We start from the raw sequence: 23,474 nt of genomic DNA on the forward strand, positions 1-23,474 counted from the left end.
TTAGTCTCTCACTCTTTCTGCAGCGAATGTGACGCTGGATCCTGACACTGCCTATTTTGAACTCTTTTTGTCTGGAGATTACCCAAGTGTGAGGAAGAAAATTACAGGGCAGGATCTTCCCAAAAAACCTGGAAGGTTTTATCTTTACCCTTGTGTGCTGGGCCAAGAGTCCTTCTCTTCTAGGAGATATTACTGGGAGGTAGAAGTGGGCAACAGGTCTTTGGGAATTTGGCGTTTGTGAGGAAAACACAGAAATCCCGTGGGGAATCACAGTCACCTCAAAATGGATTCTGGGCCTTGGAACTGTATACTGGTAAGTATCAGGCCCTCACTTCCCCTAGGATGCACCTCCTCCTGAGCAAGCCTCCCGGATGGGTGGGGATCTTCTTGGACTATGAAGCTGGGGATGTCTCCTTCTGTACTGTGGCTGATGGGTGCCACATCTACACCTTCCTCCAAGCTTCTGTCTCTGGGTCCTTCCAGCCTTTCTTCCACCTCTGGCTCTATTCTCAAACCCCTCTGACCATCTGCCACTGAGGCCGTCAGTCCCTAGACTTTCTCTCAGTTGTACCTCCAGGGAGAACTGGGCACTGGGGTTGAGGGGCCACTTCTAGGGACAGCTCCCCCAGAGCTCCACCAGAGCCAGTGGTGGAGGAGGAAACCCTCTGAACCTCAGATCTAAGAGCTGCTGTAGCCATTTCTCTCCCAGTCCTCCAGGGGACTAGACAAAGTAGGGGACAGTTTATAGTGCTCCAGGGCTGGGTGGTGCAGAAGGTCAGAAAGGACAATGCAACCCCCAGAGTCTTATTAAGAGAGTCTGTCTAGTGCTGCCACCCCAGCTGGAAACTGAAAAAAGATCCTCAAGAGATGAGAAATACTGATGGAAAGACTAAAGATTAGCAGCATGGACAGTGATCTCTGACCTTGATCTCCTGGATCCTCATAAAGAAAAGAAAGGCTAATGCCCACAAGCAGTGGTTGTCTTGAATGCCCGCACAACAAAACCACAGCGGGAAGCTGGATCTGGAAGGGGCTTTGCTGTTTTCAGTCTTTTCATTCAAGGATTTTATTTTATTCTCACCCTTGCAACCCTTGGAGATGCTAAATAAAGTGCACAGAGAAAACTCATTTCTCCGGGTCACCTGCTGTTCTGAGACTTGATGCTACATTCCACATTCTTACATCTAGTGCCATATCACATCACCTCTGAGAATCCAGTCATTCCTTCTCAAGCAATTTCCGTGATCCTTTCAATGACTCTTTTCACCCCAGAGTTTTCAAAATTTCTTTTCTGGTTTGTGAAATTGTTACATTTTCTTTCCCTAAATAACTTACTACCTTTAAAATATTTTACTGTATTATCAGTTCAGTGCGTATTCTTTAACTCTTTTCTATACCTAAACAAATACACACAAACTCAGTTTTTCTAATGAAAATTGGATGTTGCTATATATATTGCCCCATGACATGCTTCTTTTAAAACATTAAACCTTAAATACTTATATTACTCATAGTGAAGGTGATTTCCTTTCTTTTCTTTTACAAATAATGCTACTAGAAACATCTTTGTATGTAAGTCATTTTGCATAGCTCTGGGCACTTCCACAGGAAAAATTTCCAAATTTACATTTGACATTAGTACCAATTCTTGAAAGTGCAATTGCTGCATAAAAGGGACTGGAATTGTTGTTAATATATGTACTCACCCTTCTATTTCCTACAGGAAAGATGTCCCTGCATATATTTTGCCATCTATCAGGATCATCTCCTGAAGTTGACAGTACAAGCCCATCCTTCAGGTTTGCATTCCTTCAGCATCAATCCCAGGCATCTCACTCTCTTCAAGGGAAAACTCCAACCTATCAACTCTGAGAAGGAGGAACAAATCTACTTTTTATGTAACAGACTCTTTTATGGCTTATTGTATGAAACACTGTTGTAAGAAAATTGCCTGAATTATCTCATCTCGTCCTCACAACAGCAACCTAAAAAAGCAGATGCTATTATTATTATATTTTACAGACAGGAAAACTAAGGCATAGAGAGGTTAAGTAACTGGCCCAAGGTCACACAGCTAGTAAAGCTCACCCAGGCTATCTGGTTTCAGAGTCCTGATTTAACTACTCCGTCATGCTGATTCTCCTCAGATATTTTAAGTTCAGGGCCTGAAATGTACTAGATGATTTGTTCTCAATAAAAATATGTTGAATTAGTGAATTTTTTCCTTCCCCATTTCTCTCCCAGGGCTTCATTTAAAAGTCTGAATGAGAAATAGAACTGTGGCCTTATTTCCTAGGAAACTATGAAGTTAAGAGATACAAAATGGGGTCAAGCCCTACAGCTGAGTGGTTAAGTTCACACGCTCCACTTTGGTAGCCTGGGGTTCACCAGTTCTGATTCTGGACACAGACCTACACACCGCTCACCAAGCTGTGTTGTGGCAGCATCCCACATAGAAGAACTAGAATGATTTACAACTAGGATATATAAGTATATACTGGGGCTTTGGGGGAAAAGAAAAAGAAGAAGATTGGAAACTGATGTTAGCTCAGGGCCAATTTCCTCACCAAAAAGCATACTTTTAACAAAATAAATAAATGAATAAATAAATAAACAAATGAATGAATAAATAAATAAATATACAAACATTGTGCCTAGAAGCCCCTTCTCTGAAGTTCAGCATCTAGGCTGGAAACCAAGGCTGCTTTTCTGTGTCAAAGTAACTTGAATCGTCCAGACAAGAATGGATGTATTCGTTCTTATTTATATGATTTCCAGTAGCAAAGCTTTTGATAGACTTTGAGTTTTTATTGTTTAAATTTTTTTAAAAATGATTTTATTGAGGTCATAATGGCTTATAATATTGTGTAAATTTCAGGTGTACATTATTACATGAAAGTTTCTGTATAGACTGCATTGTGCTCACCATCAGTAGACTGGTTTTATCTGTCACCATACATATGTGCCCCTTTACCCCTTTTGCCCTCCCCCCACCACCTTCCCCTCTGGTAACCACTAATCTTTTCTGCTTATCTATGTTTGTTTGTTTATCTTCCACATATTAGTGAAATCATATGGTATTTGTCTTTCTCTGTCTGATTTGTTTTGCTTAGAATAATACCTTCAAAGTCTATCCATGTTGTTGCAAATGGCATGATTTTGTCTTTTATTTTTTTGGCTCAGTAGCGTTCCATTGTGTGTTAATATATATATCACATCTTCTTTATCCATTCACCCATTGATGAGCACTTAGATTGCTTCCATGTCTTGGCTATTATGAATAATGCTGTGGTGAGCATAGGAGTGCATAAATCTTTTTGAATTATTGATTTCATGTTCTTTGGATAAGTGCCCAGTAGTAGAACAGATGAATCACATGATATTTCTATTTTTAATTTTTGAGAAGTCTCCATACGTTTTTCCTTAGTGGTTGCACCAGTTTGCATTCCACCAACATTTTATGAGGGTTCCCTTTTCTCCACATGCTCTGCAACACTTGTTATTTCTTGTCTTGTTAATTATAGCCATTCTCACTGGTGTGAGGTGTTATCTCATTACAGTTTTGATTTGCATTTCCCTAATAATTAGTGATATTGAACAACTTTTCACGTGCCTGTTGGCCATCTATCTGTCTACCTTCTTTGGAGAAATGTCTGTTCATATCCTCTCCCCATTTTTTGATTGGGTTGTTCATTTTTTGTTGTTGTCCAGTTGTATGAGCTCTTTATATATTTAGGAAATTAACCTTTTTTTCAGATATATAATTTGTAAATATTTTCTCCTAATTAGTGGGTTGCCCTTTCTTTTTTTTGATATTTTCCTTTGCTTTGCAGACGTTTTTTAGTTTCATGTAGTTCCACTTGATTATTTTTGCTTTAGTTGCCTTTGCTTTCAGTATCAAATCCAAAAAATCATCCTCAAGACCAATGTCAAGGAGCATACTGCTTGTGTTTTCTCTAGAAGTTTTATGGTTTCAGTTCTTACACTCAAGTTTTTAATCTATGTTCAGTTAATTTTTGTGTATGCTGTAAGATAATGGAGACCTAATCTTTGACAAAACAGCCAAGAACATACAATGGAGACAGGAAAGTCTCTTGAGTACATAAGTGATTTGAAGTAATTTGTGGGGCACTACATCCCACAGGTCCTCCAGAACCTGGATTCCCTTCTTGTGGTATCAGCGAAGAAGAGAGCACTTCTCTCAGCAGATGCCAGGGAATGGACAGAAGGGCGTTGAGACAGTGCTTGTCCCTGTCTCAAGCTGTTCCTGAGAGGCAGTCCTGGAGCCGCCTCCTCACACAGCCTCCTGGAGGGAGCCTAACTCTTCCTAGGAGGGGCCAGGTACCTAGGGCCAGACTGTCAATATCTTAGGGGATGGCTAGACCTTTAGGAGCCAGAGATCCCCAGAAAAAAATAAATGATTATTTTAGAACATTAACTAAAAGGTACTCCCGTGTTTATGTTTCAAACACAGCATTAGTGCCTTAAGCATTTCAGAACTGTGTTCTTCTGTGTGATAGATGTGCTGAAGTATGCAGGGGAAAGTGCATTGATGTTTACAACTTACTTTAAAAGGCACCAAATAAATAAGGATTGAAATAAATAAATAAATAAGGTTGCATGGGGAGTGAACAGAAGGATCGATTATAAGAAAACAATTATAGTAAAATTTTCACTGTAGAATCTATATAGTAGGTATGAAACTGAGAACAAAGGAGTTAAAATCCTCCTTGGGCTAGAAGAAAGGAGTAGGAAAAAAACTAAGATAAGCTTTGCTAACTGCAGCTGTGTATACTCGCCATAATCAACTGTTATTTAAACCTAAGCAGATCTTTCTGTCACTCCGTATTACAAGAGTGAGATCTTTTTTCCAAGAAGTCAAGGTCCAGATGTCAAGATTCAGTCTCACAAGCACAAATGCTGATCAAAGATGAGAACTAACCAGAAAAGCCCAGACAGTCAAGGAAAAAGGGATTTAAGAGCAAACACAGGCTGAAGATGTCAGCTAGCAAAACCACATGTTCCACCCTCCACCTAAAACCCCACCACATTCTCCCCTTCCCCTACCTAATACACCAGAGAAAAACCATACCTTTTTTCTTTCAGGAGGTAGATTTGAATTTTAAGTCCCATCTCATCATCTGGCTGACTTTCAATAATAAATGTTTTTCCTGCTACAGGGCTGATGTTTTGGTTAATTGGCTGTCCTGAGCATCGGGTACCAAAACCGTGTTTATGTTTGGTAACATGTGCATTTGCTGTCATTGAAAAAGTCTCTCAACTTTGCTTTATATTTGGAAAGTTGCATGATAAACTATTTATAGTGGGGTTTGGGGAGGGAAAAATTGTGTTTTACTGCCAATAACAGAGACCAGAAGTACCACTGGCTTCAACAAAACACTCGTTATTTTCCTTTCAGTAAAATGAATTCAGAGGACAGCAGTCCAGAGCTGCTCTGGCAGCTCAGAGATACATCCATGCCCCACCCTCCTTCTGTCTTTATTGTCTGCCATCTCAGCATGTGGCTTCCATCCTCAAGGTTGCCTCATGGTCATGAGATGGTCACTACATTCCAGCTCCAATGACCACTTTCTAGGCAAAAGGAAGGAGGAAGTGGGAAGAGTATGGACCTCTCTTGAAAAACACAACCCAACAACTTCCACTTATAAATCATTGGTTCAAGCTCAGTCCCTTGGTCTCTCTTATCTATAAAAGGGATGGGAACATTGCAGGACACCCTGACCCCCAAATTGGGTTCGATTTCTAAGAAGAAGCAGAGAATACATATTGCACAAGCAACCAGCCATGTCTGCCAAACAGAATAAATCCAAATGGTTGAAATATAATCAAATTCTGTCAGCCAAGTTCATATCAAAGACCCAGGAGCTTTAATCATCATCTCAAGATGACAATAAAGTGTCTTGGGTGGTCTTAGGCCACAGGTAGGACCAATTTGTCCCCAAAACAGCTTATAGAAACACCATTCACAGCCTATCCAGAATCTAACCTCAGAGAATACAGAATCCCATGGGCAGAGTAGCAACAAATACACATAAAACTACAAATGTACCACAAATAAGGCACAAAGGGTGAATGAAGCTGCTCAGCAACACTCCAAATAAGTATGTTCTGAAAATCTAAGACATGCCCATCAGTCACTGTCAGCACTGCCTCTGGAAACTGGAAATTATATGATTTGGTCATGGATCTGAGACTGGAGTTTAAGAGGTGCTAAAAAAGTGGAGTGGATCTGCTTTTCTTTCCGTTTGTCCATCCATTTGACTCTGTTGTAAAAGATGTCCTCCTCCATGTGCCCACCTACATGCATGCAGATGTTAGCAAATGACCACAGAAACATTTTAATTAATGCACATCTTCTTCTCTTTATACATTAAAATCTTGTGATTTTTCTGCTTAGTTCTTCTGATAAATCTACTATGATGTAAAGGACATAAAACAGGTTTATATAATAAAACACTGATTTTACACAAACATACACATGAATGCTTCAAATAGGTAAGCACAGAGAAACACAAACGTGTGGCAATTAGGGTTGTACTTTTTCCTCATTTTGTACAATCCAGTATAGTTTCAGTTTTAATTCCAACTATAGCCACTCGTTTCTGTCCAGCAGTTGATAAGAAACACCCTTCTGAGCCAATCAAAAAATTAATTCTTCCAAAGAGGGACTCTCACTCTTTCTCAGAGTGAGCAGCCTTTCTGCCTTTTCTTGTTCTTCAAGAACAGACTGTTAACATTAATGGAGAACTACTGATTGCCTTCATTCTGTGGACTGTGATCTTCCAATGGGATTGCCAAGAGGTAAGTGGGTAAATTGGTAAAACTAAGGGATAGGGGGCAGAAATTGGTAAAAGCTAAAGGGTAAGTGGTAGAAATTGCTAAAACCAAGGTATAAGGGAGAGAAACTGGTAAAAGCCAGGGCCATAGGCCCCGTAAGGACAGAGGCTAAACAGCTGAGAGTAGGTACAGGGAAGTACTCCCCCAGAGAAAGGGGTTTGGTGCTTGTATGTGTGGTGATGGGGTGGCGGGTGCCGGAGGTAGTGCAAAAGGTAAGGACATGCATTGGGAAGTTTGGTGGGAGGGAGACAACTTGAATGAAGAAACTTGCCAACTGCATGTTCTTAGGAACTTACTGTGGTCAGAAAGGAGCAAAGGACTCTTGTAATCTCTCCTGGTCATCTTTGGAATGTATCCTAAGAGATTCTAAAAAGAGATGTGCTTTAAAGATGTATACATAGAGATGTTCAGGACAGAATTATTTGTAATACAGAAAAATCTGAACCAACCTACATATAAGACATACACACACATACACATATACAAGAGTTGGAGGATGGATAAAGAACCAATTGTCCAGTCATGAGGGATTTCCATACAGTCATTAGCAATCATGTTTTTAATAAAGAGTTTTTCTTTATCATTGTAGCAAAACTGGACCCAATTTGGTTATTTAAACTGTATCTACATTTTGTTGTGGTAGATTTTACTACGATGAACAGCTTTAAAAATAAATCTCTGTATTTACATCTGACTTTGTCTTTAAGAATAATTCCTACACCAAATTAATAAACTATTTAGTGACTGTATCAGGGTAATTTCAAGAAGCACCTGCAAATTCTTGAAGGGAAACAAATGTATCTCTTTATGCCTAACCAAAGTTCTATAGGAACACAACATCTTACACCCCTCATTTTTTTTATTCTGCTATATTTGCTAGTCTTTAAACAAATTACAGATTTATTCTTTCTCTTGTTCAATAAAACTTTCACATTATGAAATAACTCACAGGAAAAATGGCTAGTATGCAACCTGGTGGTTACATTAAAAGCTTTTGTTACAGAGAAGAGACAAATGTTTCAATTCTTCAGATATTTAAGAAAGCTGGAGTTTTTAAAAAAAAACCCACAACACAGACCATAAACCTCTTACAAAACACATTTCTATTCCCTAGAAAACTATTTTGAATTTTCCATTGGATTTTTGTTTTACTAACAAATTCCAGAATGCATTATATATTCATATTTCCCGAATTAAACAAATAATGTAACATCTTTACCTTAAAGTGTCTTTGCCATGCTTACATTGAAAATTGGTGCTTTAGTTCTGTAGAATTACAAAGAACCAACAGAGAACTGCCGATTCCTATTACCATTTTATTTAATTTGTAACATAAGATCAAATTCAGTAATACTGTAATTTCAAATTTTCATTAAATTATAATGTATGTTTAATAAAAAAAAGAATAATTCCTACAAGTGGAATTTCTGGGCAAAAGGATGAAACATTTGTAAGGCATTTGGTATAAATATATATATGTGGCCAAAATACTTTCAGAAATATTTATATTTCCATGAAGGGAAGTATAGGGTTACCATTACAGATTATTTAAATTTTATTCTTTTATATTTTTCTCCATTTTAAAATTGTATGTAATCAGGAACAAAAAACAATAAATATCCAAAAAATAAGCGAAAATGTATTCCTTACTCAGAGGACAGCAGAGAGATTGTTATTTATTATAATAATGATAATACTGTCCTCTCTAGCAGCATAGAGAAGTTTGAAGAGGAGAGGATGCACTGAAAGGCAATATTCTGTCTGAGGTTGTGTCCAGGTTTCAGGCAAGGGTCTGAAGGAGTGCCAGCTGCACAGACTTCTGTTCTCTTGACCCCCTGGCAGTTCCTGGACTTGCAGGTACTGTGACTACTGGCCTCTTGCTGGTTCGTTATATTCTGAACAACTAATATGTTGCAGTCACTGTAATTACTTGTAACAATTTATAGTTGTTAAGTTATACATGAAAACTTTTAAAATTTAAAACATTTGAATCATTCCCAAAGTATAGGGCACAAAGGACAAAAGTATCTATCACTCAATCCCAAATTCTCAGTGTAGCATTTATCCTTTTACACATTTATAAGGCAATTACAGAAATATGTATACACAAATTTATAGGTTTGTTTTTGTCTTTTAGTGGGATCATTGGTATTTTCCTGAAATCTTCTCTTTGTTCACTTAATATGTGTTGATTATCTGGGTTAGTGACTACAAATGAGTCTTGAGTGCCACATTGAATTCCTTCATAGGAATGAGCCATTATTTAACTAACTAGTCTACTATGCGTGGCCTGTTGTGTTGTTGATTGCTTTTGTACTTTTAAAAATAATGCTACAGTGTCATCCTTACACATTTCTCTCTGGACCTATTCAAGTGCTTTGCTGGACCAGATATCTGGGAGTAGAATTGCTGGGACAATTATGCATGTTCTAAAGTTTATATTTCACACTGTTTCACCAGTAACTAGAATTCAAATAGGTTTTGTCACATGGCTGTGATCACCTAGCTTGTGAACCATAGAGCCATCACCTATTTTCCACCCCTTTCTTTTCCTATACCTAACACATAGCAGGCCTGGAATATAGTGTGTGCTCAGTAAATATTTGTTGAACGAATGAATGAAAACACGTGTGAGACCTGGTCTTATTCTTAGCTGTCCCAATCACTAGCCTTGGGATTAAGAAGTGGTGGGTTCAGACTCTGCCTGACTCCTGAACCTCCACCATGCAGTCTGCCTAGATCTTAACCAGAGTCTGATGGGGGTTTGATTTCAACTTGATGATGGCCATAGGTTGGGGCTTAGAGGAGTCTGCATTGTTGTTCTCCAGATGGGCACTCTCTAAATTCATTTGGCAGTACCTCATTCCACCTGACATCTTCATGGAAGGAGAGGATACATGATGAGAGAGGACCAGGGAGAAAGGAGGGGTCTAGGTCCGGAGTTCTCAGTCCTGTCTCTGAGTGATCCACCTAGGCCTGCTCTCAGGCTCTCCACTATCTAGGGATGCAGCCAACTCTGGGGTGGTTAGGATGGAAGCCAAGGTAGAACTCCAACTAGAATCATGCCTTGCCAGCTGGCCCAGACCTCACACTTCCCTTATCACAAATGTTCATGGTGATGCCACAGACCATGCCTAAAAGATAATGGAAGTGTTTTTCTGAGCGAAGATATAGTTGGGAGCACTCGGCAGGGAGTAGGGAGTTGCAGGGGGCCTGCCTCTGAGCTTAGAGAATTTTATCACTGCACAGAGGCATGAAATTTGTTGGGATGTTGTGTGCTCTTAGATTGATATATTTGCCCCCACTTTGCAAGAGCCAGCTCTTACAGCTCTACCTTGAAAAGGAACTTCTCTAGCAGTCCAAAGACTAAGACCAGGGAAAGTATCCATTGCTGGTGATCCCAGAGGCCATCTGCCAAGGAGCATTGGTGAACACCTAGGGAAAGGGAAGGCAAGAATCGAATGACTTCCTTCCCAAGGATGTTTCTCCCTCACAGAACAATTGTGAAATGAGCACATTGAGGGACATTGAGTTGTAACACTCTTACATGCATATCTAGGACATACTTGCTCTTTGAAATTACTTTATTGAAAAATAGGAATAAATACATTAATATAGGCAAGTCCCAGTGGCAGCATTGGAGGACAGGCTCTGTTGTCTAAGACAGACCCGAAGAGCGGTTCATTATGGAGATGGAGCTTTTCTTCACAACTTTCCTCCTCCACTCCATGGTAGAACTGACTTAGGGGGAAAGACTTGAAGGAGGTAGGGGACTGAACCTTGTAGATATTGAGGGGAAGAAATTTCCGAGTAGAGAGAAGAGTCAGGGCTGATGTCCTCTGCCCTCGCCTGTTCAAGGACGAGCAAGAAGGGCACTGTGGCTGGAGCAGATGAGGAGAATAGGGGAGATGAAGTGAGATGTGCAGGTCCTGGATGGTTATGTTGACCCTTGTGAGGACTTCAGCATCTACTCTGAGTAAAATGGTAGCCACTGGAAGGTGCTGAGCAAAGGAGTGACACAATGTGACTCAAGGAAAAACTGGCTATTGTGTTGAGTTTAGACTGTAGGGGACACAGGTGGAATCAGGGGACCCAGAGAGGAGGGTCTTGCATTAATCAGAGTGTGATGGTGGAGGCATGGACCTGGCTTTAGGAGGGGAAGTGTGGGAATGTGGAAGGATTCTGAACATATTTGGAGAGTAAAGCCAAGGATTTCCTCATGGGTTAGGGGTAATGTATGTACATTTAACCCTACATACATAACATTTACTTGTTAAATGTATATACATTTAACATTACATATTTTTATGGGTGAATTTTCATGTTAGAACTCAAAGGTTAAGAGAATCCCAAGCAAACATTTTGGCAGAAGAGGATCTTGACTCACCACCCTAGTGACTTTATCTTTCACTCTGAGTTGGCCCTGGGAAGGTAGAGGTTTCAAGCGGAATTCACCATCTTCTTCCACGTCCAGATCATAGTTTTTGCCTGACTCTGTCTGGCGTTTCTCTGCAGCACAGATGAAAATGACAAGTTCCCCAGACTTCCCTCTGCTTGACCTCCTTGTCGGCCTCATCTTGGTCCAGCTGTTTACCCCTTGCTCAGGTAGGAAACATTCTGCTTTTATGTTTCTGAACCAGACAATTACATATTAGTGTCCAGTCAGAACCTCTGACGTCTTCTTAGGCCTGGAAGTCCCATTCTAAACTGAAAGTTCATATGCCATTACAAGAAATTCTACTTCTGTTAGGATCATGTTCCTCTCTAGGTTTTTCATACCTTACCCTCCCTGCCTTAGATCTGCCTCCTTACCCTCTTGGCCCCTACTGCCTCTGATGGATCTTCTCCTTTAACTGACCAGCTCAGTTTTCCGTGATTGGACCCCCTGAGCCCATCCTGGCCATGGTGGGTGAAGACACCGATCTATCTTGCCATCTGTCCCCGAAGATGAGTGCGGAGACCATGGAGCTGAAGTGGGTGAGATCCAGCCTTAGGGAGGTAGTATACGAGTATGTAAATGGGAAGGAAGTAAAAGACCAACAGATGGCAGAGTATCGAGGGAGAACTTCGATTTTAAGAGATGGTATCCCAGAAGGGAAGGCTACTCTCCGAATTTACGATGTCAAAATCTCTGACAGTGGAAGCTACCAATGTTATTTCCAAGATGGAAACTTCTCTGAACAAGCCACGGCGGAGCTGAAGGTTGCAGGTAAGCTTCTGTGTTTTGTTCTGAACTGGTTCCTCTGTGGGACTTGGAGGCAGAGGCAAAGTTCATGCCCCCAACCACTTCAGAGCACTCCTAGCTGGTCACTAGCGACTGCCTCCACTGCCTTCCCACTTTATTTTTCTTAGGTCCTTGGGAAAGACGTAGATTTTCCTCCATGAAGAATCCCTCCTGTACATATAATATCAAGTAAAGCACTCTCTCGTGCTGGCCACCAGGGTCTAAACTAACGATCTTCAGGTATAGGAAGAATAAGAAAATACCTCCTCAGTGATTGTACACTGTTGTTTGAGTTTAGTTTTGTTCTAGATGGCTTCTGTGGCTCCCCCAGGTGCACGCAGCTGTGGGTCCTGTGAGGCTGACCTGGGGGACAACACCTGTGCTACCAGTGTTTTCCAACCAAAGGTCCCCAGAAACACACCTGGAGTTGACCAAGTTGTATTTATTATTTTTTGCAATGAGGGAGAATGCACACCTTGTGAGAACCATGGGGTGTCTCAGTAAGAGGGTGTCAGAGAAGACTTGGTATAGAGTTTATTATTGTGTTACAGGAGTTGGAGGTAGGTTTATGGAAATGTGGGTTTGCCCTGGATTGGATGCTGTCAAGAAGGTGAGGGTTAGGATTCTGTTGCTGGATGTCTTAATAAATTCTATCTAAGAGGAAGACTAGAGTGAGGCTAAAGCTGTACTTGGTCAAGGAACAGCAGTCACTCATACCCAGGATAGGGAAATGTTTGGTCATGATTATGGTTTGGACAGTGTTCATGTTTTTCTCTGTGTTCAAACATGATTGTTGATTGGTCTTGTTTTCCTCTTGACCCATCATAGAGACAAAGTATCCTTGCCTGATGTTGGTGTTCCACGAAATTAGTTATATTCAACAGGAGAACACTGAGACCAGGCCGATGTCCAGATGTCGAGGGTTGCATTTCTCTTTCGCAGGGCACTCTCTTGCTCTGTGGCTTCTGGCTGGGTTTGGTCCATCGGCAGCCATAGCAGAAGGTGGCAGGAGGGAGAGAAGAGAGAGATGTAGGGACTTATCCCCCTGGCATGCCCCCTCTAATATCACCTGTAGCTGGCTGTATTCTCCTCCCAAAGGTCACAGCTCCCCTCAAGAAGTCCCTCTCTACATGACTCTCTTTTTTTAGGTATTCAAAATGACTTTTTATCTGCCTTCCTTTGGATTTAGGGGTGGGTGGTAAAAACCCCATTGTTCCTGGCCCTGGAGTATTGCTGTTTCCCATGTAATTTTCCCCTCATCATGAACATGATTTCGGTAACAACTCCTTAACGGACTTGGGTCTCTGCAGTTAATATAAGGCAGAGAACAGTATTTAGAGCCTTCTTCTCACTTCAAGAATGTTTCTTTCCCCCATAAATATGTTTATTTCACAATAATTTCTGAGAATTTCCCATGTGCCAGAAGCTGTGACTGGCAATGGGAATTGGGGAAAAGTGGTAAAGATCAGATCCTTAAGCAAAGATAAATGACAAAACGGGAACAAAGATGTACAACTCATATCATGGAGAAAGAGCTAATCTTCTTAAAATATGGGACAACCGAGTAGAAAATGAGCAAAGTTCACAGAAAAGGAAATAATACACGGGATGATGTCCAGTCTCACTCAATAGAAGAACTTGTATTGAGCCATTTCCCACTGATTAGATTGGAAACAAAACAGGACCAAAGTGGCAAATCACACATTCTGACGGCAGGACTGGGGAAGACAGTCACTTTTAGACATTTATTGGTATCATTGGTATATTTTTGGCATAAAATGGCACAGTTTCTATCGGTGCAATATAGCAGTATTTCCCCAAACTACCTATTTATTGATCCAAAATTCCACTTCTGGGAATTTCTCTGTCAGATGTACTTGTATTTGCGTGAAATGACACAAATAAAAGGCTATTTTTTGTAGCATTAATGGTAGTAGCAAAAAGTTGGGAACTATACAAATGTCCATCAATGGAGAACTTTTATTCAATGCAATATTTCATGGCTACAAAAGAAACCACAGACATTCTTTCTGTGCTGATATGACCAGATCTCCAAGACGAACAGAAAAAGCCAGACACAGAGCAGTTTGTATAGAATGCTATCTCTGGTGTAAACAGGAAGAAGTAAAAATATATTTATGTTTTTAAAAGTGAATACACACTTGCATAGCACTCATTGTGTCAGGCACTTTACAAGCATTAATTTAATCTTTTAACCTTATGAGTGAGGTACTGTTATTAACCCTTGTTACAGATTAGGACACCAGGAACAAAGTAGGTAAGTAATTAGTCCAAGATCCAACTGCCAGTCAAGTGAAGGGGCCAGAATTTGAATGTAGGCCCTCCAGCTCCAAAGCTCATATTCTTAACCTCCATATTAATCTGACTAATAAATGGGGGGAGTGAGGAGGGAGTGGATGGGAGACCTGGATGGCTTTTTATTTATTTTTGATATTTCAACCATGTAAAGGTAACTTATTGAAAAATTAAATTAGAAAAGACATAATTCTGATTGCCAAGTAACTTATATTCACATGTGAGAAGCAGACAGTTCAAGACAAGTAATATTATATTATAGTAAGAGTTTACTGACATCTCAGCAGAACTTCGTTGAGTCTCTAGGAGGAGAAGGATCATTTAATGTCCTGACATCAACTCTGATCGCTGCCATGGAGGAGAGAGGCTAAAGCTCCATTCCATTGCAGACCCCTTGCAGAAGGCCAGGCCCTGGATCTTGGCTTTGGCGGGGACCGTGCCTGTCTTGCTGCTGCCTATTGCAGTGATGGCTTACTTTCTGTGGCGACAGCAGAAGGAGAAAGAGAAAGAGCAAGCAGAAAAGGATCTGCAACGAAGGGCAAGAGGTATCTGGCCAGGGAAGGAACCTGAGGCCCTGGCTTGGGGGAGGGAGCCTGGTGACCTCACCTGTCCCCACCCTGGGCATGGACACCCACTCTATTTGTAAGGTTTATTTTCCAGAGATCCTACCTGTTCCATCCACATATCAGTAATATTTTTTTCCTGCTTATTTTCCAGAGGCGCTCCAGCATGAACTCAGTAAGTTCCTACTCCCCCAGGGACCCACACTCCTTTGGGCCTCGCTGCTTTAAGCTTCCTAGTGACTCTTCATGTTTCTTCCATTGCAGAGTGGAGAAAGATCCAGTACATGGCTCGTGAGTGGCTCTGACTTTTTCTTTGAATTCCCATCTAAGACTCTCTGCTGGGATATTTCCCAGTCCCTTTCCTCATCCCTAACTCTTCCCAGGACTGAGAAATGTCCAGGATCCATTTACCAAGGGAAAGAAATAAGAGCGACTGATTTGGAGGAAGCACAGGGAGTTGTATTTATTTAATGGAGAAAAGTTCCTTCAGTGTCTCTACAGGAGGGGCTCACAGATTCTCCAACCCAGCAAGGTACAAGGGAATAACCAGGAGTGCACCTGAAAGGAAAGGAAGAGGAGGGTGATGGAACTTCTTAGATGAAATTCCTTCCCTCTGCTGGAAACCTCGCTAGTTGCTTTACATAATCTATAGGCTGCTGAAAAGAAAACAAAGAATATAAAATTTAAAAGAATGAGAAAATCAAAGAAGAAGGAGAGACAAAAGTGTCTTTTAAAAGAGGAGTGGCCACAGTGACTCATTTGTCATGCATTTATTAGTCCTGCCTTTAAAAGAATAGTGTGTGAAATTTCCTCAAGTTGCCCAGTTCTTTTCAGAAGTAGACAGGAAATAACACAGCTTGAGACAGATGGATTCTGATACATGTACTTATACACGTATACACACAGTGACACCTATGCCCAGATATGGGAATATAGTTACATACAGAAGAGATCTGCAGGTCTCAGCAGGGAAAGCACTTACATGGTGCCTGAGGTATCATCAGCATGTGATTGATGTTCTCAGACTTGACATTAAGGAGGAGAGGGGAGGAGTGTGTTGAACAGGTAGAGGAGGAAGGTAGGAAGACTGGCAGTGTGGGTCAGAAAGAAAGACTAGATGGGTGCAAAGGAAGAGAAAGAACATGACTCAGAAATGACACATTTCAGGTGACATCTCTAATTTTTTCCGTTGTAGGTGGAGGGAAGTCTCAGGCCTATGCTGGTGAGTGACCCTGATGTTCTCTGAGTTTCCTGACACATGTGTAGTAAGCTTTTAAACCTTCTGTCTGCTGTGTGACCCATTGGCATTCCCAGTAAGAATAGTCAGATGTAGCCCAGAGAATCATTTTCTGTAGGGGATACTACCCCTGCTTTTCTGGAGTCTCAGAGAAGATTTTCAGATACAGGTTGTGGCCGTTTTCAGCCACCCCTCACCCTGCAGGTACACATGCTCTCATCCAAGCAAAGTCTGGCCATGTTGCCTGCAGCTCCAGCATCATGGAGGGAAGGAAATTCACCATTTTTTGAGAGGTTGTGTGCCTGATCCAGCAGAGCTATAGAGAAAGGAACACACACACTGGAAGAGACTGAAGAAAGGGAGAGGGGAAAATCTTAGTGAGGAGAATGGGTGGGGCAAGCACAGAAATAATGCCCTTTCCTTATCTGTGTCTCCTGCCTTTCAGAATGGAAGACAGCCCTCTTCCAAGCTGGTGAGTGAATCACTGTATGTTCCTGAGGACAACAACCAACCTGTGGGACCATATTCCCTTTTTCTTCTCCAACTCTTGAGATTCTAGGAAGAAAAGTCCTCATGACTGGGAGAGTTCTGGGTGGATGACTTGAGGTCTCGGTCTGAAAGGTGTGCCCATCTCCAGGCCTTCCTGCGGAGAGCCCAGGGAACCAGGGCAGATTTCTCTCCTGGGCCTCCACAGATGTTCATGGGGAGTAAGAGGCATAAAGGGTAGAGCTGAGGGAAAGGAGAGGCAGAGTAAACTAATATTCCAGGGAGAGTGAGGATGTGGAATGACCAGGGAGAGAACGCAATGCACGAAGATCTTTGCTTTTCCCAAGCTACTTATGCCACCTCCTGCTGCTGTGTATTCCCAAGTTACTTATGTGTCTGAACTTTAGTCTCCTCATTTTTAAATGATGATCTTAACCCCTATTACGTGAGGGTTGAGGTAAAGAGTAAATAACGTGATGGATGTGTGTTGGTCCAAAAACCAAAAAGAAAGAGATAGAATGTTCAAACTGGGTGTTTGAAGAAGGTTTACAAGTGGAACTCTTTACAACAGTGGGAGTGGGGTCAAGAGAAGCCAACAAGGGAATGTGAAGTGGCCCAGGGTTCACAATAGTGTGGAGTTGTCACCAACCCTAGGCTTGAAGGAATAGGGAGAAAGAGTAGTTACTGGAGCCCAGAGGAAGCTGTAGCTGAAGGACAGGGCTGCCTGAGAGGAGTCATGCCTCTGTGAGAGCATCACCATCTGACACTGGCAGGGAGGAAGTTGGGGAAATAAATGCTGTGCCTCTCTTTTCTTTCTCCTTCCAATCTTCAGCTAGTCCCTCCCATGGGCCAAACCCAAAATGTAACAAGAGGCAAGGGAGCCCAGTGATGCTGTCCATAAAGGATGTATTCCTGGGGCCCAGAAGAGGAGAGAGAAAGGTGGAGAGAAGGTCTGGGAGCACAGAAAGCCCCCAACGTGGCTTCTAGCACAGAAAAGGCATGGAGGTCTTATATTATCAGGTACTTTCTCCATGCCTGGACCTGGGCTACATATAAAACACGTGTTGTCTATTCCTACCCTAGAGATTAGTATTTTTATCCCCATTTTTCAGATAAAGAAATTGAGGCTCAAAGATGTTGTATAGCTTGTGTTTAAGGAAAAAGAGACTGCAGAAAAAGGAAAGTCTCTCAGCTCAGGAGTGGCAGAGCAAGGATTGAAATGTAAATCTATGTGACTATAAAGTACAGGTGGGCAGAGTCATTTTGGAGAGGGAAGTCGGAAAATGTTGGAAAGAAATAGCCAGCTGCAGAAGTTGGGTTAGGCAGACGCTGACCCTCAGAACTCTACTCTTCTGAACACAAGACTCCTGGGCCTTTCTTCTGGTATTGCTGAGAGGGTCACATTCAGGGCAGCCTGGGGACACCAGGCCCTGGATTTGGACCTCCTCAATAACACCCAGGTCTTGGAGGCTAAGGCTCTGAGATCTGAGAGCAGTGGCTGACCTCATTGCCCATCCCCAAACTTTCTGCAGCGGATGTCACTCTGGATCGGGACACGGCAAACCCCATCCTCCTTGTTTCTGAAGACCAGAGGAGCCTGCGGTGGGCAGAGGAACAACAGAATCTTCCAGACAACTCTAAGAGATTTGATACCCATTACTGTGTGCTTGGCTGTAGCAGCTTCACATCAGGGAGACATTTCTGGGAGGTGGATGTGGGGGACAGGAAAAAGTGGTATGTAGGAGTGTGTACGGATGATGTGGAGAGGAAAGAACGGGTTTGTATAGCACCGGAGAATGGATTCTGGATGATGGGGCTGTCTGATGGGAATGAGTGTCTGGCTCTCACTGATCCCCGGACCAGTCTGGGGATTGACAACCCTCCTAAAAGAGTAGGGGTTTTCCTGGAGTATGAGACTGGTGAGGTCTCATTCTACAATGCCATGGATGGATCTCATATCTACACCTTCCCACAAACCTCTTTCTCTGGGCCTCTGTACCCTGTTTTCAGAATTAAGAAATGGGATGACACTGCATTGACCATTCGCCCACCAGTGACCTGAGTGCAGAGTTCTCTTGTTCCTGACCTATTGTCTGACCTTTCCCTGCAGACCACAGTGACCCCAGGCTCTACTAATGGGAATGGGGATCCTTAAACTGAAGTAACATCCTTGTTTCCTCCTCCCCAGCCTGGAGCTGAGGGTCTCCTCCTTAACAGCAACACATCACAACAATAAAGAAAATACTTTGAAAATGCGCACACTGTGTGAAGTACTTCACTAGTATTAATTCCATTATTCCAGGTGACAGTTGAGTTTGGTACCACTTTATTATCTCCTGTCTATAGATAAGGGAAAAAGGATGCAGAAAAGTGAAGTAATTTCCCAAAGGAGACTCAGAAAGAGAATGACAGCTGGGATTTGTAGAACAATAACCAGCAATTATAGGTAACTTAAAATGTGCTGGGTGCTGTGCTAAGGGCTTTAAATGAGTTTCACTCATTTAACTCTCAAAACAACTCTGTGAGGTGGTATCATTTTGAGAATATGGAAACTGAGGCAAGGCCAAATTAAGTAAGTTATATAACTCATACAGAAAGTTGTGCTCCTGGGAGAGGATTAGACCCTGTCCTATCCCAGTCCCCTAGCCTGTTCTTCTTTTCCAGCCCCATTGCCCCTGTGGGGAAGAGACCATGTGCAGCCCTGAAGTTCCCATCCCAGCACATCCCAGGGTGAGGATCACTGTAGGTGACTATGGAGACCACACCCCACTTGGTTCCTTCAAAGTCGATTGTCAGAGCCAGAAGTCCAGCACCTCACTGGGTTGACTGCAAAGTGATGTGGTCGAGGGAATGAATTCACAGGGGTGCATCACATGGGATGTGAAGGGACTAGAGGCCAAACTCTTCACTAATAATGGGCACATGTATACCCACTCTGTCAATGTGATTCATGGTCATGGAGCCAGAACCAATCCTCCTACTTTGAAGTTCTCTAGGAAGCCTAACTTAACACCTAAAGATTGTCTGTGGAATAAGAATTTGGGAGAATGAAGCTAGATGATCTATAGTGGTATTTTTATCACACTGTAGAATCCATCTCCAGAAAAAGGGATATATCCACCCCTGATCATTCATTGGTGTTAACAGATGTTCCTTTCAACTGATGGATACTGGGGAAAGGCTACTCTTCATTATCATTCCTATCATTGGTCACCACTGTATCCTCTCCATCAGGCGTGTGCTTCTCAAGTTACATTTGTTAAATAAATTTAATAGTCTTCACTCTTCCTCTGAGGTTTTTCTAGATTTTAATCTCCCACTGTTTATTCACTAGAGTTTCATAGTTTACTTCATTGTAACATTTTCACAAAATCCTTATTGTATTACTTTTCTATTGCTCCCATAATAAATTATCACAAATTTTGGGACCTGAAACAATATAAATTTATTTTCTCACATTTCTGTAGATCAGAAGTCCAACTTGGGTCTCACCAGGCTAAAATCAAGGTGGTGGCATTGCCGTGTGCTTTCTGGAAGCCTTGGGAAGAATCTGTTTCCTTGCTCCTTCAGACTGTTGGCAGAACTCAGTTTCATGTAGTTGTAGGACTTAGGTTCCCATTCCTTGCTTGCTGTCAGCTGAGGGCTATTTCCTGCTTCTAGCAACTGCCATCTTCCTCATCCTGAGATGCGCTTCCTCCATCTTTCAAACAGCAATGGCAGCTTGAGTCCCTCTCAGTCTTTGAATCTCTCCCTGTCCTTCTTCCATTGCATCTCTTTGACTCTTCTGCCTTCTTCCACTTTTAAGAACTTAGGTGGTCAGCCCAACAGATAATCCAGGATAATCTCCCTACTTTAAGGTACAAAACATTAATTCCACCTGAAAGATTCATTTTGCCATGTAATGTATCATATCCATAGGTTGCAGAGATGATGGTGTGGACTATTTAGTCTATTACAGTTATCGTAGTCACAGTCTGGACCACTCTGGAGGAAGAGGAGCTCTTGATCCTGGTAGGCCCCTATATAGAGTAAGAGCCTGCATGATTGGAGAGTCCTGTGAATTTTTTTTATCACATTAACCTAGAGCTTCAGGAAGCCACAGCTACTGAGAAGTCCTCCCAGGGCCAAAAGTTAAATCTTGAACCTGCTTGATTCACTTCAGAGTGGACACATCCATACAGAAGTGAGAACAGTAAAATCTCTAGTTGAATGAGTCAATCAACAAACATTCAATAGGAAGCAGACGCTTGGTCCTGTGATGGGGTCTGTAACAGGAACACAAAGAAAAGTGTGATGTAATCTTTTCTCCTTAGAGATCTCACCATTTATTTGGCATATTGGTCTCCTAGTGTTCTCCAACATGAAGGTTTTCTTCCTTGCCTTCATCCTTCCTTTCTTCCTCCCTATCTTCTGCCTTCCTTCCCTGTCCCTCCTTCTTTCCTTCCTTCCATCTTCCCTTCACAGAAGGGCTACTGCAGGAATGCATGGAATATGCATAATCAGTTTCTCTGGGCACTGGGAGAGAGTATAGACATCACAGTTCAAGAGCCATGTGTGGGAAAGGCAATAAGCTTCCCCAATCCTGTCTCAAGGGTGCACACACAGGTGTCAGAAATGCCTTCCTGCTCCAAGAGAACACTGATCTTCTGTGTGTAGCCTGCGAGGGGAGGGGAGGTGGGCAAGTGGGAGAAAACAGAACCCACTTGTTTGGTCCTAATGAGCACTCTGCACTCTATGATTTGTCCCCTTCAGCTCAAAAGCACCAAAGAATCCAGGGTTTACTAGATACCATGGCACTGGGACCTTTCCTCCTTCTTTGGTTGAATTTCAAAATCGTCACAGTCAGGCATATCAACTTGGGGAAAGGAGAAAGCCATTTTAACACAATGGAAATGCACATTGACTAAGTAATAATAATTGCAGATGGGAGAGTCTGCAGAATGTCAGGGTCTGAAGCATTTCCTGTATCCAGAGAGCTCATAGCTGCAGACTCAGACCCAAGTTGTTAAAGCAAAACTGGATACAAAGAGTTCCCCCTCCCTTTTACCATACTCACCTCTCACTCTCAAGCAGTAGGTTGGCTTTTGGTGACATTATACTCCTTTTTTATCCTTTGAAGGACGCCCTTCTTAGTCATTTAAATCAGTTGTCATCTGGTTAAACTGGTGGAGCACAGAAGATCAATGAAGGGACCCATTATTCCCCAGGAAGCTGTGTAGGGAGAAGTTGGCCTTAAGTGCTTCATTGGGAGAAGGATAGGGCCTCTTTGTTCATTTCAACCAAGTGGGAAAGTCTCTAACTAAAGCAAGTCCCTGGGGTCATATGTCTTCAATAGAAAAGGGGGAAGATCTGAGAAGGTTGAGAGAATATGGGAGCCATTAATTCCATCTTTCTTACTAAATTTTCTGCATTTCTTAGAGCCCCAATTATCCCCTACCCGAGGCTACGCTCCTGTCACTAAAAGACAGAGTGTAGCCTCAGTAATTCTCAGGCTGTGAGCTGCCTGGGACCTGAGATCAAGGGTCCTTCATGGAAAAGGCTGCAACATGAGGGATCTCCCACCAGCTTTCTGAGACCTCTCTGGGGACCAGGAATCACAAAATCTCCTGAGGTCACATTCCTAAACCTAAGACTTCCTCTGCAGCTGATGTGATCCAGGACCCAGACACCATTCATCTTGAGCTCTTCCTATGAAAGGACTAGAGAAGTATGAGATGGGACCCCTCCAGGCAGAGCATGCTTGACAGCACAGAGAGATTTGATTGCTGCCTTGTGTCCTGGGCCTGGAGAGCTTTTCCTCAGGAGACATCAGTGGGAGGTGGAGGTTGAAAACATGATGGTGTGGCATGTGAGGGTTTGTACAGACAGTGTTGAGAGGAAAGGGGAGGCCCTACTCGTTCCTCAGAAAAGCTCCTGGACCATGGAGATGGTTGGAATCCAGTACCGGGCCTGCTCATCTCCTTAGAAGTTTCTCCCCATGACAGAGCACCTTTGCTGGGTAGGCATCTTCCTGGACTATGAAACTGGAGATGCCTCCTTCTATAACATGAGGGACAGGTTGCACATCTACATAGTCCCCATTCACCATTCTCTGGGCCCCTGAGACCCTTCTTCAGGCTGGGGTCTGATGACAGCTCCCTCTTCATCTTCCCAGTGTTCACAGGGGGCTGGGAGTTCATGGTGACTGAGGGTGTCCTGATCCTTCACAGGGCAGGGACCCACCACAGCCATCAGGACAAATTCACTAGTCTCAGTGCCAAGTAGAGAAGTCCTGGCCATCTCTAATACCACAGCACAGCACCCCATGGGGGAAAATAGGCTCTTCTTCCCCCTGTTCACATAAGAGAACCCCCTCAAGAGGCCCCTTTGACACTCACTTCAGACCTAGCCCCGTCTCACCCTCATTAGGTTGTTACTTTAGTAATTCATTTGCTTGTAACCATGGGGCAGGGTCCAGTCTCAGGAACTTGTGCTGCCACATCACTCCCAACCAAGAAGAAAGTGTGAGAAAGTGACAGGCAGAAAACCTGCTACTTTAACCTCAGAGGGATGCATTCCACCTGATCTTCGAGTTGACATCAGACACTGTGAACTCTTGGCCAGGACAACAGGACACATTAGGATGTAAGAGGTGAGGGGGAAACCACAAATGGAGGTCAGATACAGAAGAAGCAGGGCCAGTGAGGATGGAGGGGGCCAAGACTATCATCATGGTCAAGCCCCACCATTACAACTAAGGAGTCCCAAGAGCTGATGGTCCGTTTCCAACTACCCCCAGGATTTCCAGACC

General features: G+C 42.6%; 1 protein-coding gene and 1 pseudogene across 6 annotated transcripts; both read left to right on the forward strand.

Moving 5' to 3' along the window:
- Positions 1–6,634: 6,634 nt before the first annotated feature.
- On the forward strand, positions 6,635–18,943 carry LOC138919438 (butyrophilin subfamily 3 member A3-like). 6 transcript variants are annotated; one of them, XM_070244252.1, is made up of 10 exons: positions 6,646–6,822; positions 8,568–8,715; positions 11,374–11,463; positions 11,720–12,067; positions 14,788–14,943; positions 15,116–15,136; positions 15,226–15,252; positions 16,157–16,183; positions 16,644–16,670; positions 18,217–18,943. In XM_070244252.1, exons 3-10 carry the CDS (start codon positions 11,379–11,381, stop codon positions 18,744–18,746), a joined length of 1,221 nt encoding a protein of 406 aa, XP_070100353.1. In that variant the 5' UTR covers positions 6,646–6,822; positions 8,568–8,715; positions 11,374–11,378; the 3' UTR covers positions 18,747–18,943. The 6 variants fall into 6 exon arrangements, with proteins under 6 accessions (XP_070100352.1, XP_070100353.1, XP_070100357.1 ...); XM_070244254.1 differs by having other exon boundaries at positions 6,648–6,822; positions 11,379–11,463; XM_070244253.1 differs by having other exon boundaries at positions 6,648–6,822; positions 8,571–8,715.
- Positions 18,944–19,534: 591 nt separating this feature from the next.
- LOC138919375 (butyrophilin subfamily 2 member A2-like) lies at positions 19,535–22,948 on the forward strand (annotated as a pseudogene).
- Positions 22,949–23,474: the final 526 nt, after the last annotated feature.

The sequence above is a fragment of the Equus caballus genome, chromosome 20, assembly GCF_041296265.1.
Source record: "Equus caballus isolate H_3958 breed thoroughbred chromosome 20, TB-T2T, whole genome shotgun sequence".
Classification (NCBI taxonomy): Eukaryota; Metazoa; Chordata; class Mammalia; order Perissodactyla; family Equidae; genus Equus; species Equus caballus.

Bases quoted from the DNA above. Each gene is read 5' to 3' on its own strand.
- LOC138919438 (XM_070244251.1), top strand. The intron at 12,068-14,787 runs GTAAGCTTCTGT...ATTCCATTGCAG, and splicing joins GGCGGAGCTGAAGGTTGCAG to ACCCCTTGCAGAAGGCCAGG. The intron at 16,184-16,643 runs GTGAGTGACCCT...CCTGCCTTTCAG, and splicing joins GAAGTCTCAGGCCTATGCTG to AATGGAAGACAGCCCTCTTC.